Source organism: Staurois parvus, unplaced genomic scaffold (assembly GCF_062004578.1).
Source record: "Staurois parvus isolate SC_StPar_1 unplaced genomic scaffold, SC_StPar_1.0 ptg000549l, whole genome shotgun sequence".
NCBI lineage: Eukaryota > Metazoa > Chordata > Amphibia > Anura > Ranidae > Staurois > Staurois parvus.
In genome coordinates this window covers 641,255-657,228 of record NW_028318345.1, presented here as the reverse complement: position 1 = coordinate 657,228, position 15,974 = coordinate 641,255, and the positions used below count along the sequence as shown (strand labels likewise).

Sequence of the window (15,974 nt, the reverse complement as noted above, 5' to 3'; positions counted from 1 at the left end):
ACTGGCAAACAGGGGTGGCAGACATTGAACTGTTGGTAAGGTATATGATGTAAGGGATAGCCTATGTAAAGGTAAGCCAGTAAGAAGGGAGTTGCAGTAGTCAAGGCGGGAGCTAACCAGGGAGAAGCTTTGTGGTGTTATTGGTTAGGAAGGGGCATATCTTGGAGATGTTGCAGAGTTTGAGGCAACAAGTTTTGGACAGTGATTGGATAGTTCAGGATTACACACAGCACCCTGGCATGTGGGGATTGGTTGATGGTTGAGCTGTTGATTTTGACAGAGAAATCAGTGGAAGGGGCAGGTAGAGGAGAAAATATGAGCTTAGTTTTGGATAGATTAATTCTCAGGAAGTGGTGTGACATCCAGGCTGATAGGTCTGTTAGTATATTAGTGATGCTAGAGGAGACTGATGGAGTGAGCTGAGGGGTAGAGAGATAGATTTGGGTGTCATCAAACCTTAAATTCAGGTGATAACCACAGAAGACGAGGAACTATCTCTGAGAAGATGGTTGTCTTGGGAGACAACTTCTTAAAACAATGTAAATCTCACTTCATCATAAACAAGAGATCCAGTGCTCATAAGTGCCAATAACGGTGGAAGGAAATGGACAAACTTCAAACTTCTTAGAACCATTTTTGCTGCTTCAGTTGCAGCTCCAATTCTGAATGAATGAGAAGAAAAATTTGGAAAAATTGCCATGACCAGTAGGTTGAATGGATAAGTATCGTTTAATGTTAACAAATGGGCAGATAAGTGGATCATGACATGCATTAAGGATTTATCCAATTGCCTATACCAGCTTGTAAGTCTTAGATCTGCAGATAAATATTCATACACTCACGTCAGACAGGACCACGTGATCAAACATGAGAGCAGACCTAGCGTTTTTGTGTGGAGCCAATTCAGATATTCTTAATGCTCCAAAAAAGGCTAATATGAAAGCGATATTAAATAGTAATAATTCAAAAACAGAAAAGCATATTGTTGAAGTAACTGAACAAATGCTACGTAAATTGTCAATAGAAATAGGACGCCTGCCATAAGGAGTAAAGTGAGATTTCTTATATCCTTCAAGAGCTTGCTTAACCAAAAAGGAGCTAGAACAAGATGGGAGATTCCAGCCAAAATTTTTACAATATGACTGAGAATTCTTGCTCCATCAAAGAACATAAGAAAACTAATATAGTGTGTTCTGAAAGAGAAACCAAGGTTTTTCACAAAAGATATCCCTTTGTTCCATGCGACTGTATATTCAGCCCATGTACTAGGAGCGACAGAACGTTTAATGGCATTCAAAACCAAATTCATATCAACTTCCACAAGTGCTCTGAGAAGACATGACCGTACCAATCTGCATTGGGGAGTAACTGACGGAAGCGTGTCATCTGTAACTGAGATAAAATATCTGCTATTTGATTTTCTGGGTACAAATTTTACCTTAACCCATATATAGAAACATAAAAACATAGACCAAAATGCAAGCACTTAACAAAATGAGATTTAGAAGGTAGACAATTCACCGCAAACATTACCCCTTTATTATCAGTCTGTAAAAGAAATCGCTTGTTAGAAAAATATTCACCCCAGAGCTCAAACGCAACCACAACTTGAAATAAATACAAAAGCACCGTATTTTTTGTTGTTTCATTGTAAATCTACTCAGAGGGCCAAACACAAACACCAATGTGTACGCCCTATAGCAACAAAACCACAAGATCCTGCTACATCAGTAAGAAGTTCAAAATCAGGGGCTGTAAGGAAATAGGTCTTATTAACTGGCATCCATTTTGTATAATGCCTCCATTTCTAGACGTGTGAAAAGTTAGTTTCGGTTTTGTAACCTCTCTCTCGTTTTCTTAGACTAGTTTCATTTCTGTAAATAGAACTACCTTATATGGTATTCCTCAACTATTTGCAGTTTCTCTTCTTCACAAAACTATATTGATAAGAATGGAATGTTTCACTGGTCATCCTAAGATTAAGCAATGCCTACTGAGTTCTGTATAACCATTCTTGTCATGCATTAAACTTTCAGAGATTTAGCTTGCACGCTTCAGTGTCTGGAGCTTTATTTCTCCCAGGCCTGAGGGTGAAAATAAAGAGGACAGGGGCTACAGACATAGGTTGAATCCTTGCAGGGGCAAAAATAAAGTCATCTTGAAAAAAGGATCTACCTATATAGTCATTACAAAATTGTAACCAAACTAATAAATCGTAGTTTAATTCAGTAGTAGTTCTAACATGAGAAAATGGAGACTTCAAACCAGCAGTTGCTAGATAAAGACGACATGAAAAAATTCTGCCAACTGGCATAATTCTGGAAGCAAAGGCCAATAAGCCTAATACAGGTTGAATCTCCTTCAAAAGCACTTTTTTCCTGGCGTAAAAAGAAAGCTATCAGCTGTTTTAATTTACTGATCTTGGCTATAGGCAACTGAAATTCAGAAAGCGATGTATCTATAAAAATACCTAAAAAAATCTAGTGATACAGATGCAATTAGTTTTCTCTAAAGCTAATGGAACCTCAAAATGTTCCATGACTAAAAGGAATAATTTAAGCAATGCTAAAACATACAGAACTAGGTGGACCAATAAACAAAAAATCGTCAAGATAATGAATTCCACCGTCAAAACCAGATTCAAAATTAGTAACCCACTGTAAAAAGGAAGCAAACGATTCAAAATAGGAACATGATAAAGAAGCAGCCCATTGCAAGGCGTTTTTGTGTGGAGCCAATTCAGATATTCTTAACGCTCCAAAAAAGGCTAATATGAAAGCGATATTAAATAGTAATAATTCAAAAACAGAAAAGCATATTGTTGAAGTAACTGAACAAATGCTACGTAAATTGTCAATAGAAATAGGACGCCTGCCATAAGGAGTAAAGTGAGATTTCTTATATCCTTCAAGAGCTTGCTTAACCAAAAAGGAGCTAGAACAAGATGGGAGATTCCAGCCAAAATTTTTACAATATGACTGAGAATTCTTGCTCCATCAAAGAACATAAGAAAACTAATATAGTGTGTTCTGAAAGAGAAACCAAGGTTTTTCACAAAAGATATCCCTTTGTTCCATGCGACTGTGTATTCAGCCCATGTACTAGGAGCGACAGAACTGGCATAATTCTGGAAGCAAAGGCCAATAAGCCTAATACAGGTTGAATCTCCTTCAAAAGCACTTTTTTCCTGACGTAAAAAGAAAGCTATCAGCTGTTTCAATTTACTGATCTTGGCTATAGGCAACTGAAATTGAGAAAGCGATGTATCTATAAAAATACCTAAAAAAATCTCAAAATGTTCAAAATGTTCCATGACTAAAAGGAATAATTTAAGCAATGCTAAAACATACAGAACTAGGTGGACCAATAAACAAAAAATCGTCAAGATAATGAATTCCACCGTCAAAACCAGATTCAAAATTAGTAACCCACTGTAAAAAGGAAGCAAACGATTCAAAATAGGAACATGATAAAGAAGCAGCCCATTGCAAGGCACATGTTGAAAAAAACCCGTCAAAATAAATTCCTAGAGAATTAAAAGAAGGAGCAATAGGTAATGAAAGTGGATTGTATATCTGTTTTAGCCAATAATGTACCTGAACCATACTGTTTAATCTTGGATATGGTTCCTCAAAAGTACAACAGAAGAGAGAGAATCATCAATTTCATCATTTAGGGAAGAGTCTAAACAGCTTTGGCTCCTTTTTTGGTACAATCCCTAAAAGGAGAAATAGGAAAATTCTCAAAAAGGTGGGAAGAAGGACATGCCACCCTTCCTTCCTTAGTCTCCTTTAATAACTTCTCTTTGACAATGTGATGATGAGCATTAACCGATTTCAAATTGCTTACTATAGAACAACCCAATCCAGAAAAAAACAGGAAAACCATTAGAGAAACCTTCAATTAGGAATATTGCTTTCTCCTTGTTTGGATACATTTGCAGCCAAAATGCATGTTTTCCAGCCTCACAGGTGTGCAGTGTTCTGGAAAAAATATCACGTTGACCTTGAGAATTAGCAATAATGAAACCACCCTAAACCACTAAAAATTTTTATAAGCTTCCAGGACATGGTCTATATGCTGGAACAACTTGCTACAATGTTCACAGTCATATGAGACAACTCACTGCTCCCTGCCGGAGGCTCAGGCAGAGCAGCCAAAGTGTCCTGGGTTACCATGGCGCAGTCACTGCAGGCCGGAGGGGATGCGATTGCTGGAGGCTCATCCCTGGTCACCGCTTCTGGTGCAGACAGCAGTGACCGCTGCCCAGCAACTCCAGCTTAGGGGGCAGGTGAGGTTCACCTCGAAGGGGAGGTGCGCGTGGCCTGGGACCATCCACTGCTATAGGTGACAGGGAAGGCGCTGCTCTCCTCCTCCTGACTTTCCGGCTGCTCCTCCTTCCGGCGGTGACATCTGCAGACCCCTCCATCTTCTGCCGCCGATTGGGCTCTTGAGTTGCGGTGGGTCCTGGGCATTCCGGAGGCAGGCTGCACTGAACCTGCTGGGGCAGCCAGGCATCAGGCTCTTCTATCCACTGCCACACCGCAAAATTCCTCCAGCTCCAGAAGGGGAGCTTCTTCCTCCTGACTGCGCTGGGACTCTTCTTCATCTGCCTCCTCCAGACATTGCTGGAGCCACTCTTCTCTTCTGCTGCCACCTACCCGCTCCAAGACGTGCCGGGCGAGAGTCTTCATGGTTGGGCACAGCCAACGAACTCCGGTGGTATTATAGCTGATTGAGCTCATTTGGCTGTTGCCAACCAACTTCAATTAACATAGGGTGAGTCTCCTTTATAGAACGGTACCCCAGAGGTTCTCGAATTTTCCAGGTCACATGACCCTTTCAAATTCTCGCCCAAACGAGAACCTAAACAGCTCAATTTAAATGAATGTAAATTATGACTAAAGGTAAGGGGGGCTGGGGCAGCCGCATACCCATGTAGTGTGCCCACTTAAACAATTGTCAATAAATGATATACTGTGTATGATTTTTTTTCATATATATATATATATATATATATATATATATATATATACACATACACACACACACACACACACACACAAACTAGCAACCAATAAAAGATCTGTTAACTCTTTGCAAGCAGCAGTTCTAAAGTAGAAATAATAGGAAAATACTTATTTTTTTCCCCCGCGTTGAATACTGCAAGGTAGGGTTATGACCTGTGTGTTTTTTGCCATGTGCTCCCTTGGGGAAATTTCCCTTCACTTCCTGTCCCATAGCCAAAAGGCAAAATGAAAAGAATCTCCCCAAAGTGGGGGAAATTTTGGTTGACTCCAGAACTACTGTCCTCATTGGAAGATTCCCTTTCTTCCTCAGATGTATTCACCCAGTTCTCCTGAATACAAGAGTACTACATTTTTGCATTTTAGTATTCCTAGGACATCCCTCCTTTCAATCACCAACTCCAGCAATGGTATGCACATCAAACCCTAACAGAATAACTTAGCCAATATATGTTCAGTAAACTAAAATCTGATTGATTGTTATGGGTTACCACATTTTGCCCTCTACACGGTTTGTTGAAAGCATGTTAATTTGTTTGCACTTTCACCCTCTTCCTGCCCAGGACAATTGTGCAGTCATGCAACACTGTATCCATATGGAATTTTTACCTTTTTTTTTTTTTTATTAAGACAGCTTTCTTTTGGTGGTATTTAACCACTTGCCTACAGGGCACTTATACCCCCTTCCTGGCCAGGCCAATTTTCAGCTTTCAGCACTGTCACACTTTGAATGACAATTGCACGGTCATGCAACACTGTACCCATATGAATTTACCTTTTTTTTTTTTTAGACGGATAACACTTTCTTTTGGTGGTATTTAATCACCTCTGGGTTTTTTTTTTGCTAAACAAACCAAAAACCACTGAAAATTAAAAAAAAAAAAAAAAAAAAAAAAAAGGTTTTTTTAGTTTGTTATAAAATTTTGTAAATAAGCGATTTTTCTCCTTCACAGATGTGCACCAATGAGGCTGCAGTGATGGGCATTGACAGGCATCACTGATGGGCACTAAAAGGCAGCAGTCATATATGGCATTGATAGGCGGCACTGACGAGAACTGATGCGCACTGATTGGCAGCACTGATAGGAGGCACTGATTGGCAGCTCAGATGGGCACTGATATGTGGCATTGATGTGCACTGGCAGATGGCATGGATGAGCACTGACAGCTGGCACTGCTGGGGCTACACTGATCATTAGTGCACGTCTCCTCTGAGGGGTGCCGATTACCACCTCTCCACTCCTCACGAGCTGTCAGCATGACAGCTCATGAGGAGAGAATTGCCGATAACCGGCATTTCCCTATTTACATGCGATCAGCTGTGATCCTCTATCCAGCGGCGTGCTGTCTTCCCGGCTTCTGTAGTGTGGGCACTGGGCATGACAGCCGGGTGCCAAGTGCGCATGCGCAAGAAGCGGTACTTTTTGTGAATGGTAAGGCGGTACCTGGGACACATGACAGATCCCAGAAGCCGCCGGACCAATCACAAAGCGCAAGTGCTTCTCGCTCATGCGCACTGGGCACCCGGCTGTCATGCCGAGCGCCATTACAGAAGCCGGGAAGACAGCGCGCGGCTGGATCGAGGAACAGGTAAGATCAAAGAACAACTGCGGAAGTAAGAGCGGGTACCTGTCAAATTCAGGTACCCGCTCCCCACCTCCCCAAAGGTCAGCAGTCATCTGTACTGTCCGCAGTCTCTGGTCATCCCTGTGCTGTCCGCAGTCTCTGGTCATCCCTGTGCTGTCCGCAGTCTCTGGTCATCCCTGTGCTGTGTCTGCAGTCCATTAGTTCAGAATTTTTTTTTTCCTGTTTTCTGCCTCTAAAACCTAGGTGCGTCTTATGGTCAGGTGCGTCTTATACGGCGAAAAATACGGTAACTAATTTTCTCATATTTTTTTACATCACAGAAACCTGACATTTTAAACAGGGGTGTGTAGACTTTTTATATCCATTGTATATGGCCAAGCATGCAACTACTGCAGCAGAACTCAATATCCATCTTGGAAAGTCCACAGAACTTTACAAAGCCACCATCCATGAATAGCTTAAATAAAATGCTAAAAATCTACTTCGGCCACTATTATTCGCTAATGAAGTCTTGGCAAATGCACATGTAGTCATACACACGGAGACTGTTCCTCTTGGAACACCAAACAATTTGGCTGCAGTGGTTTACAAATGTGCCAACTAAATGTACACTAATACAATTTGCTCTCTTTGGAACTCTAACAAGTCATTCATTTCCCTGACCACTCATACTAACCACTGCTATAAGGCCCCTTTCACACTGATGGTCTGATTGGGTCCATCTGTCAGTTTTTCAGGCGGACCCGATCAGACCATCCAACCGCCCCATAAAAAAAAAAAAACAAACAAAAAAAAACAAAAACAGCGGGCTGTGTCTGTGTCCATTTTGCAGCAGCGGAGCGGTCAGACCTGTCATTCTCTTGGTCATCAGGGATTGAATTAAATTAATCTATACCAGTGGTCTCCAAACTGCAACCCTGGGGCCAGATGTGGCCCTGTGTTTGCCTCTATCCGGCCCTTGGGGCACTATTCCATCCAAAACTTCCACTAATGATCAGGTACCATTCCTCGCACTGACACCAATGATGGAGTGCTATTCCTCCCACTGGCACTAATGATGGGGTGCTAATCTCCCCCCCCCCCCCGCTGTTAATGGGGCACTTCTATTACCACTCTTAAAATGTAAGTATTTGATATACACATTAATGTATCTTACCTCAAAGTTAGAAATATTCCACATCAATAACTGAGGCGTGACTATTCTGAGCTTACATTTAATATACAGAAAATATACCAGCAAATTAGCGGACAATGGGTAATTATCATAACACAAAAAGCAGCTAGTACCAGAAAACAGAAACAATATTTCACATCTGCTTCATTACAGATTTGCCTGCAAAATACTGTAAATAAACTGAGGTCTTATTTTCACACAAAGCACCTTCTTGTACTAGGTAGAAAAATAGTGCCATTTTATAATTTCCTGAACACACACCATAGTTGGGGACTTTAGATTTTTCAGGCTTTTTCTTTTACAGTTTGCTATTCCAGTCTTAATATGTAAAACTAACATGTGTGATCCATACAAAATGAGATCTGTCACACTTGACAGCAATATACAGCAACTACTACAACTTTCTCACCTACAGTGATGGCATTTTCCTATTTTCCAAGGCAGCGAGGTTTCCCTGTATTGCAATAAGTAACAGCTGCATATTGAATTTTCTGCCAGTTGTGTTACCTGTGGTAGTATCTCTTCTGTCCCTTAGTGACATTGTTAATAGCAAATTTTGAAGACCACTGGACATTTTCAATTATACTCAGTGAGCCAATTGGTATTCCGCAAATAAAGTGAAACAACAAAAGATGTGTTTGTTAAGAATAAGTCTTTAATGTAATACAAAATACAAATATTTTGTGTGCTCAAGTACATGTACATCTTTGGTTAGCAAAACAGAAAATTTGATCTTGAACCCATAACAAGGACCTGCATAACATAAAAAAAAGAAAAAAAAAGAAAAAAAATGATGAAAGAATTTTAACAGGAAAGAAATAATTCTAACAGAACATCTTCCAATCTAATAGCAGCTGGAAAAGTTTATGATGACTCACATGTCACTACCATACTGTCCTGTATAGTTAATGTGTACTTTAAACCATTTAATTTTTTTTTTTTGTACAATCACACATCGGGTAATTATAGAAAATATTATGCCGATAAGATCATGCAAAAAAAAAAAGAAAAAAAAAAAAAGGACAATTTTAAAATTATGCAACACACCAATAACAATGACTTTAAAGCATTAATAAACATGTATTTGGATCAAAATTTACAGTAAACTACAAAACTTTTCAGCTATCCATTACATATGAGATATTAAAATAGTTAAAAAATATGTTAACGTAAACAGTAGTTCAAAGAAATACAAGTAGCTGCAATACATACAGTATTAATGCTTTCTTATTTTATTGGGGTGCCAAAGTTTTGCTAAAGATATAAGTAGCAGAGTTTCACTAGAAATTGTCAACTCAAACATTTTCCTGACATACTAAAACATGAAAAAAAAAGATAAAATTAATATTATTCTGCCAATTCTTTTATTCAGAATTGCTCTATACATGGGGCAACAACAATAGCCTTTCTTTGTTAAATCTAATGTTAAGTATGCAGATTCACCTCATTAGTTAAATGGCATCTCTACCTACACTCATGTTGTGTATCTACGCAAAAAAAAAAAAAAATAAAAAAAAAAAGGCGTTTCCTCTGCTTTGTAACACAGTTGCATTAATTTCATTAATTTCCTACTAATTAATTTAAGGTGTCTGCAGTTAAGTGGATTGACTATTCTGTTAACTTTAGAAGACCACTGTACTGAATTCAAGTTAAAAAAGTGTATGGAAAAAACAAAAATGTATTGTTTTCACAGATCCTTTCCTATGTGTCAGAAACATTTGAGTACAAACCTTTGTTCACTGCTCTTTGGACCTTGGATTTCTTCTTCTGTTTGAATAAGGAGGATCATCTAAAAAGGAGGAACAAAAATAATTATCAAACCCAGTCAAAATATTTGTACATATGTGTATACTTTTTAACATTAAAGTGATACTAAAAAGTCTTTTTTTTTTATTTTGTAAAAACAAAAAAAATAAAAAAACAAAACATGTTATACTTACATGCGGTGTGTAATGGTCTTGCACATAGCCGCCCAGATCCTCCTCATCTTGGGTCCCTCCTGTCGGGTGCCCACACAGCAAGCTGCTTGCCATGGGGGCACCCAAGCAGGCGTGCTCCTGAGCCATGGCTCTGCGTGTCCATTCACACACACACAGAGCAGCTTCTCAGCCCCACCCCCTCCTTATCCTGATTGGCTCACTGGCTGTGATTGACAGCTACTCAGGATTGAGTCCCTGGAGAACGGAGGCTCTTGTGGACATCGCTGGATCAGGATGGGGATCAGGCAAGTGTTTGGAGGGGGGAGCGGGCTGTCACACACAGGAGGTTTTTTACCTTCATGCATAGAACGCATAAAAGGATAAAAACCTTGAGCCTTTAGAACCACTTTTATAATTGTATAAAGAGAACTTCTAACTCATTCTGAACCAGTCATCTCCAAACTGTGGCCCATTTGCTTGCTTTTATCTGGCCCTTGGGGCATTATTCCCCCCACTGTCAGCAAGAGTGTGGCATAGTTCCTCCCACTGACACTAAATGATGGGGCACCATTCCTCCCACTGATCCCAATGATGGGGCACCATTCCTCCCACTGATCCCAATGATGGGGCACCATTCCTTCCACTGATCCCAATGATGGGGCACCATTCCTTCCACTGATCCCAATGATGGGGCACCATTCCTTCCACTGATCCCAATGATGGGGCACCATTCCTTCTACTGATCCCAATGATGGGGCACCATTCCTTCCACTGATCCCAATGATGGGGCACTATTCCTTCCACTGATCCCAATGATGGGGCACCATTTCTCCCACTAACACTAATAATGAAGCAGTATTCCTCCCATTGATACCAATGATAGGACACTATTCTTCCCATTAATACCAACGATGGGGCACTGACTCCCATTGATACCAATAATGAGGCACTAATTATTCCACTGATACCAATCATGGGTCACTATTCCTCTCAGTGATAAAAATGATGGGGCACTATTCTTCCCACTGACACAAATGATGGGGCACTATTCCTCTCATTAATACAAAATGGAGCACTATGACACCCGTTGACACCAATGATGGGACACGATTACTCCCCCTAATGCTAATGATGGGTCACTATTCCTCCCATTGATACCAATGATGGAGCACTATAACTCCTCCTAATACCAATGATGGGGCACTGCTTACTCCCACTTATGCCAGGACATTTTCTTCTCCCACTGAGACCCAGAACCTCTCAAGAAGAATCTCAGAGGGAAGTTTATTTGATCACAAGGTCTGAGCATGAGATATTAGAAAGATTAGTTTGTTTTATTAAGGAAAGACTTTTGCTTAAGCCCAAGTACTCCAGGCGAAGAAAAGGTTGGAGAGAAGCTATTTTGAAGTTGACTACCCACCCCCCAAAAGCCTGAAGTATCTGATTATTGTTGTGGACACTTGCAGATAACTGGAAGGGAGAGGGGTCCTTCAGAAGAAGGTTGTCTAGGTACCCTGTGACCTGAATGCCCCGAAAAAGGGCAAGAAGAAGTTGAAGTACTTTTGTGAATACTCAGGGAGCAGAGGAAAGGCCAAATGGCAGTGCAACAAACTATAAGTACCCAATTGAAACCATTGACTCGGTTAGAGAAGGAGGGGGTAGAGAAAGAACCTGGCACTTTGAGTTCTGGACAGTGATGGCTGTAATAAAGCCAGAATTTGTCATAGGTGCAGAAAAATCTACTTTAGTCGGGTAGGCTGCTTGTTGCAAGCCTGAGATAGAGCAAGAATTGGTGGTAGAGACCAGGGTGGATAAAAATCAATGATTTAAAAAAAAAAAAAAAAAAAAATCTAATTTTTTTTATTTAAATCGTATTTTTTTGATTTAAAATCGGACTTTTATTTAAATCGGATTTTTTTTATTTAAAATCGGACTTTTTTTTATTTAAATCGGATTTTTTTTTATTTAAATCGGATTTTAATTTAAAATCGGATTTTTTTGAATAAAATGCTTTTTGGAGGAAAATATATTACCATCCAAAGATTATTCCATCATGAAATAAAGATTAGTTTTTTAATTATGTAGAATAAGGCTGTATATGTTTAATTTTTTTGGTAAATAAATTCCATTAATCCATTCACAATGTCATGCTCTTCCAGAGGTTTTTGTAAGATTATTGGACAGTTTCTCTGCCTACAAGATATTATCACAGATGATTGGTTTACTTTTGCAGTTCTCAAAACTGAATTGGACTCAGCGGAGATCACATGCCTCTTCTTCACAGCAAAAATGTTATAACATGAACAGAGTTAAGAAAAAGACCTTAATCCTAACTTCTACAAACCTATGAATACAGAATCAACCCCTTCAGTGCTAAGTTTCAAGAAGTTCAGTGAATAGAATAGAAACAATATTTTTCTGATTGTTTGGAGTGGAATAGATCTGCACAAGAAGAAAGTGAAACTAAGTGTGAGGAGGAAGGGGCTGACAGTCTAAGGTTCTTAAAATATATATATTTTGTTTAGCCAAATTAGTTAGCAAACATGGATGTTTGTTTAAGTAAATAACATATGCTGTAATGTTATTGTTTCAGATGAATAAATCTATTTAAATTGTGATTATTAAGGTAATGATTATTTTTCTCCTTCCCAAGTACAACAGAAAACTTGTCCAAATATGAATGATTATCCTATTAAACTGGGGATAAAAAAACTAATATGAAAAGTTGTTATTCTAAAAATCTTCATCTACTTGCATATTAAAGTTATACCAGCAATAATTAGTCTTTATATAGAAAACTAGGATTTAAATCAAGCCTTACTGACTAGTGATTTAAATCGTGATTTAAATCAGTTTGATTTAAATCAAATCCACCCTGGTAGAGACCAGTGTTAAAATAGAGTCCCGTGCTGATGCAAGGAAAGCAATGTCACTCAAAGCAGTTTGAATGTTCTTCAGGCCCTTTGGCAGAGTGAATGTTCTCTGAACGTTTGTCATGGTTCCTGCCACTTCTATTGGTGAGATTATTCTTCTATGGGGTACTTGCATAGTAAAGTGCAGAAATAGAGTGGCAAATGGGTGTGAAGAAGTGTCCTGAGTACCTTATAAGGGGCTCAAGATGGAAGTGGTGGTAAAGTGTGCGACCTATGATTTGATGTTACACCTGGTCACCCACCTGAAACTAAGCTCTGATTGGTTGAAATTCAGCAATGGGTTATATTGTGTAAATTAATACGTTTCAAACACATTCATGGTTTCCTGATAGTTTCTATTTATAAATGAATATTATGCAGGAAACAAATTAGTGGAAATGAAGTTATGAGATTTTGTGTGTCCTTTTTGCTGTGGGACAACAACAAAAACAGGGTGACCCTGTCTTACCCATCCATGTCGTTGTTCACTGTACAGGGTACAGGTTTCGCCCATGACAGCTGGCATAAACCTGAAGGGGTCTTCGGGGTCTGGGCTGCATAGGGATGGATAATGGCCAAGTGCCAAGGTGAGCACCCATACAGGCTCCAATGCCTAAAGCAACATTAACTACTTCCCGCCCGGCCGTCATTTTACTCGTCCCTCTGGTAGGGCATCATATGACATCCTTCCCGGATCATGCTTTGCTATAAGCAAATTGTGTAAAAAAAACCCCAAAAATTCTGATCATTTCCCCAAAGTAGTATAATGTATTTATGGTAACATTAACTACTTTGGTCAGTGTAATATGAAAATAAAATCTTAAAAAGAAAAAAAGATGTAATTAAAAAAATTTTTAAAATTAAAGAATTAAAAAAAAATCGTGAAAATCATTTTTCTAATGTCTTCATTTTCTAAAAAAATTAGAACTTCAAAAAACTTGCCATGCTTCTTATGAAATACGTTGGACTGTCTACTTTGCAAAAAGGGGGCATTTGGGGGATATCTGTACTGTTCTGACATTTTTGGGCCTCAAGAAATGAGATTGGCTGTCAGTACTTCAGGACTGATCAATTTCCAGATATATCCCATAGTTTTTGAACTCTTTAACTTTCCTACAGAGTAAATAATAAACACTGATTTGGGTTATTTACAGCAAAGACATGTAGCAGAATACATTTTGGCCTAAATTTCTGAAGAACAATTATTTATTTGCAAACTTTTATAACAGAAACAAAGAAACATGGGGGTTTTTTTTTCAAAATTTTCGGTCTTTTTTTGTTAATTTAGCAAAAAATAAAAACCCCAGTGGTGATTAAATAACACCAAAGAAAGCTCTAGCTGTGTGAAGAAAATTATAAAATTTTAGTTTGGGTACAGTGTTGCATGACTGCGCAATTGTCATTCAAAGTGAGAGAATGTTGAAACCTGAAAATTGGCCTGGGCAGGAAGGGGGTAAGTGTCCAGTATTGAAGTGGTTAAAGGCCGTCCCTATGGTGTGAGGTCTGGCTATGGCTCCAAAGACAGTGAACAATTGCTTAAGGTATCTCAAGTAAAATAATAAACTAGCTGAGGGAAGAGTAATTTATCCATTAGGGAGAAGAGGTTCATCACCTTAAATGCAAACTTCACCTTTATCAACAGGTTACATCTGTATTCAGGGTGTAACATGTTGCTGAGAAACATTTTCCTCCAACAAAGTGCTAGGGTTCTTCTCACCTGCAGCCACGATTCACAAAGATCTGAGACTGAAACTACAAATTACACCTGCTGCCACAGCAGACAGACTTGTAGCCGTCAATGGAACATGATTGTTATAATCAGCATACTTGTAGCCCACAGACAATTCCACCAGCTCTGTAAATGAAAGCCCATAGAGAGGTACAGGTAGATAGCTGGAGGAGCTTGGCTTTGCACCTGCAATCCACTGATTGTGAGTGCATTGCTTTGCAGGCTCCTCTGGAAAAAAAAAAAAAAATTAATACACATTTTTTTTCTTGCAAAAATATGTGCATTTATTTATTTCTTAAAGACGGACTTAGCCTTTAAAATATTAAAAAAAAAACAACTGAGGACTAAGAGTGGGGTAGGGTTATGTCTTCACACTTATACCAGTGTCCAATCACTGGTATCAGCCTATAACCCAGGGTCTATGGATATCAAGCCTGTGTCATGTACTGTATTATAAAGATATGAACTTATAATACATTGCAGCTGGTTATTCATTAGATGAGGTGCCTGCATTGGTTTTCATATTTTTCTAGCTTTTTCCTTTATTTAAACCTAATGATACTACTTATAACATGTCTTGTCTGCTCACACATCTGGGAAAGCAGTTTTTACCAACCAGACAGTGCATAAAACATATCTACCTAAAATGTTTTAGCCCCCCCCCCCTCAAAAAAAACAAAAAAAAAACCAACTCCCCCCCCCCCCAAAAAAAAAAAACAAAAAAAAAAAAACCAGCACTGGATAGGGATAAAGTCCATAACTAGAGTACACAGAACTTGTGCATTGAAAGTGGATAATCTTTAAGAATACTTATGTCCCCGTGTTTCATTCCTTTTTCCATGAAAAAAAAAAAAAAAAAAAAAAAAAAATCAGGATTTTTCTGATTTTTTTTTTCTTTTGCTTTCTGAGTTCTGTTGGGGATGATTTGCGTCACTTCCTGTCCTTGGGACACACTGGAAAGTGAGAGTACAAAATCACCAAAGTGAAATGAATTGCCCACTTAGATAGGTTTCCTTTTTAAGATTTGCCTTCACCTCTTGTTTTAGTGACAACTGTTAAAGTTTGAATTACCCATCAATTCTTGTCTTTGTGACAATGGTCACCAGGACAAATAAGAGTAAATCCACACAGCAGGTGCAGAGACAGCAATAAAAAAACATGAGAGATGCCAATCCTCCAACTATAAAAAACACTATACATCCATTTTAACTGTATGGAAACATTTACATACACATTTGCCAATAGTATTATTCTGATATTAAGGTAAATTGCAGGTTAGGTTCACTGGTTGTTTAATCACCTTCCATTTCCGAATCACTGTCTTCGACATAAGGCAGGTTGATCAGAGTCTGCTTTTTGTCTCTCAGAACCACCAGCTGAAGCTTTCCACGCGATTTCTCGATCAAAGCCTGGGCTTCAGTTAAAGACATGTTCTCAGTCAAAATACCATTGATCTAAAAACATAAGAAACAATAAACAGACTTCTAGACTGTAAACAGAAATAAAAAGGCCATGTCACATAATTTGACTCTTAATGCCATCTCACATCATTCCTGTGTGATTCACATGCAGTTTCTAGTGTGAATGGGCCCTAATGCTTGGGAGGCGGCACCGCTTCAACATGTT

The 15,974-nt window shown here is 38.9% G+C and overlaps 1 protein-coding gene across 2 annotated transcripts in view; it reads right to left on the bottom strand.

Annotated features, from left to right (window-relative positions):
• Positions 1 to 8,423: 8,423 nt before the first annotated feature.
• The window catches only part of LOC149451052 (tight junction protein 2-like), a 53,873-nt gene continuing 46,322 nt past the window's right edge, over positions 8,424 to 15,974 (bottom strand). For both annotated transcript variants that reach the window (XM_089691046.1, XM_089691045.1), the window contains 3 exons: positions 15,649 to 15,802; positions 9,519 to 9,577; positions 8,424 to 8,541 (listed from right to left, as the gene is read on the bottom strand). In XM_089691046.1, the coding sequence (XP_089547172.1) occupies positions 9,525 to 9,577; positions 15,649 to 15,802 (207 nt within the window). In that variant the 3' untranslated portion in view covers positions 8,424 to 8,541; positions 9,519 to 9,524. The remainder of the gene's footprint in view (positions 8,542 to 9,518; positions 9,578 to 15,648; positions 15,803 to 15,974) is intronic.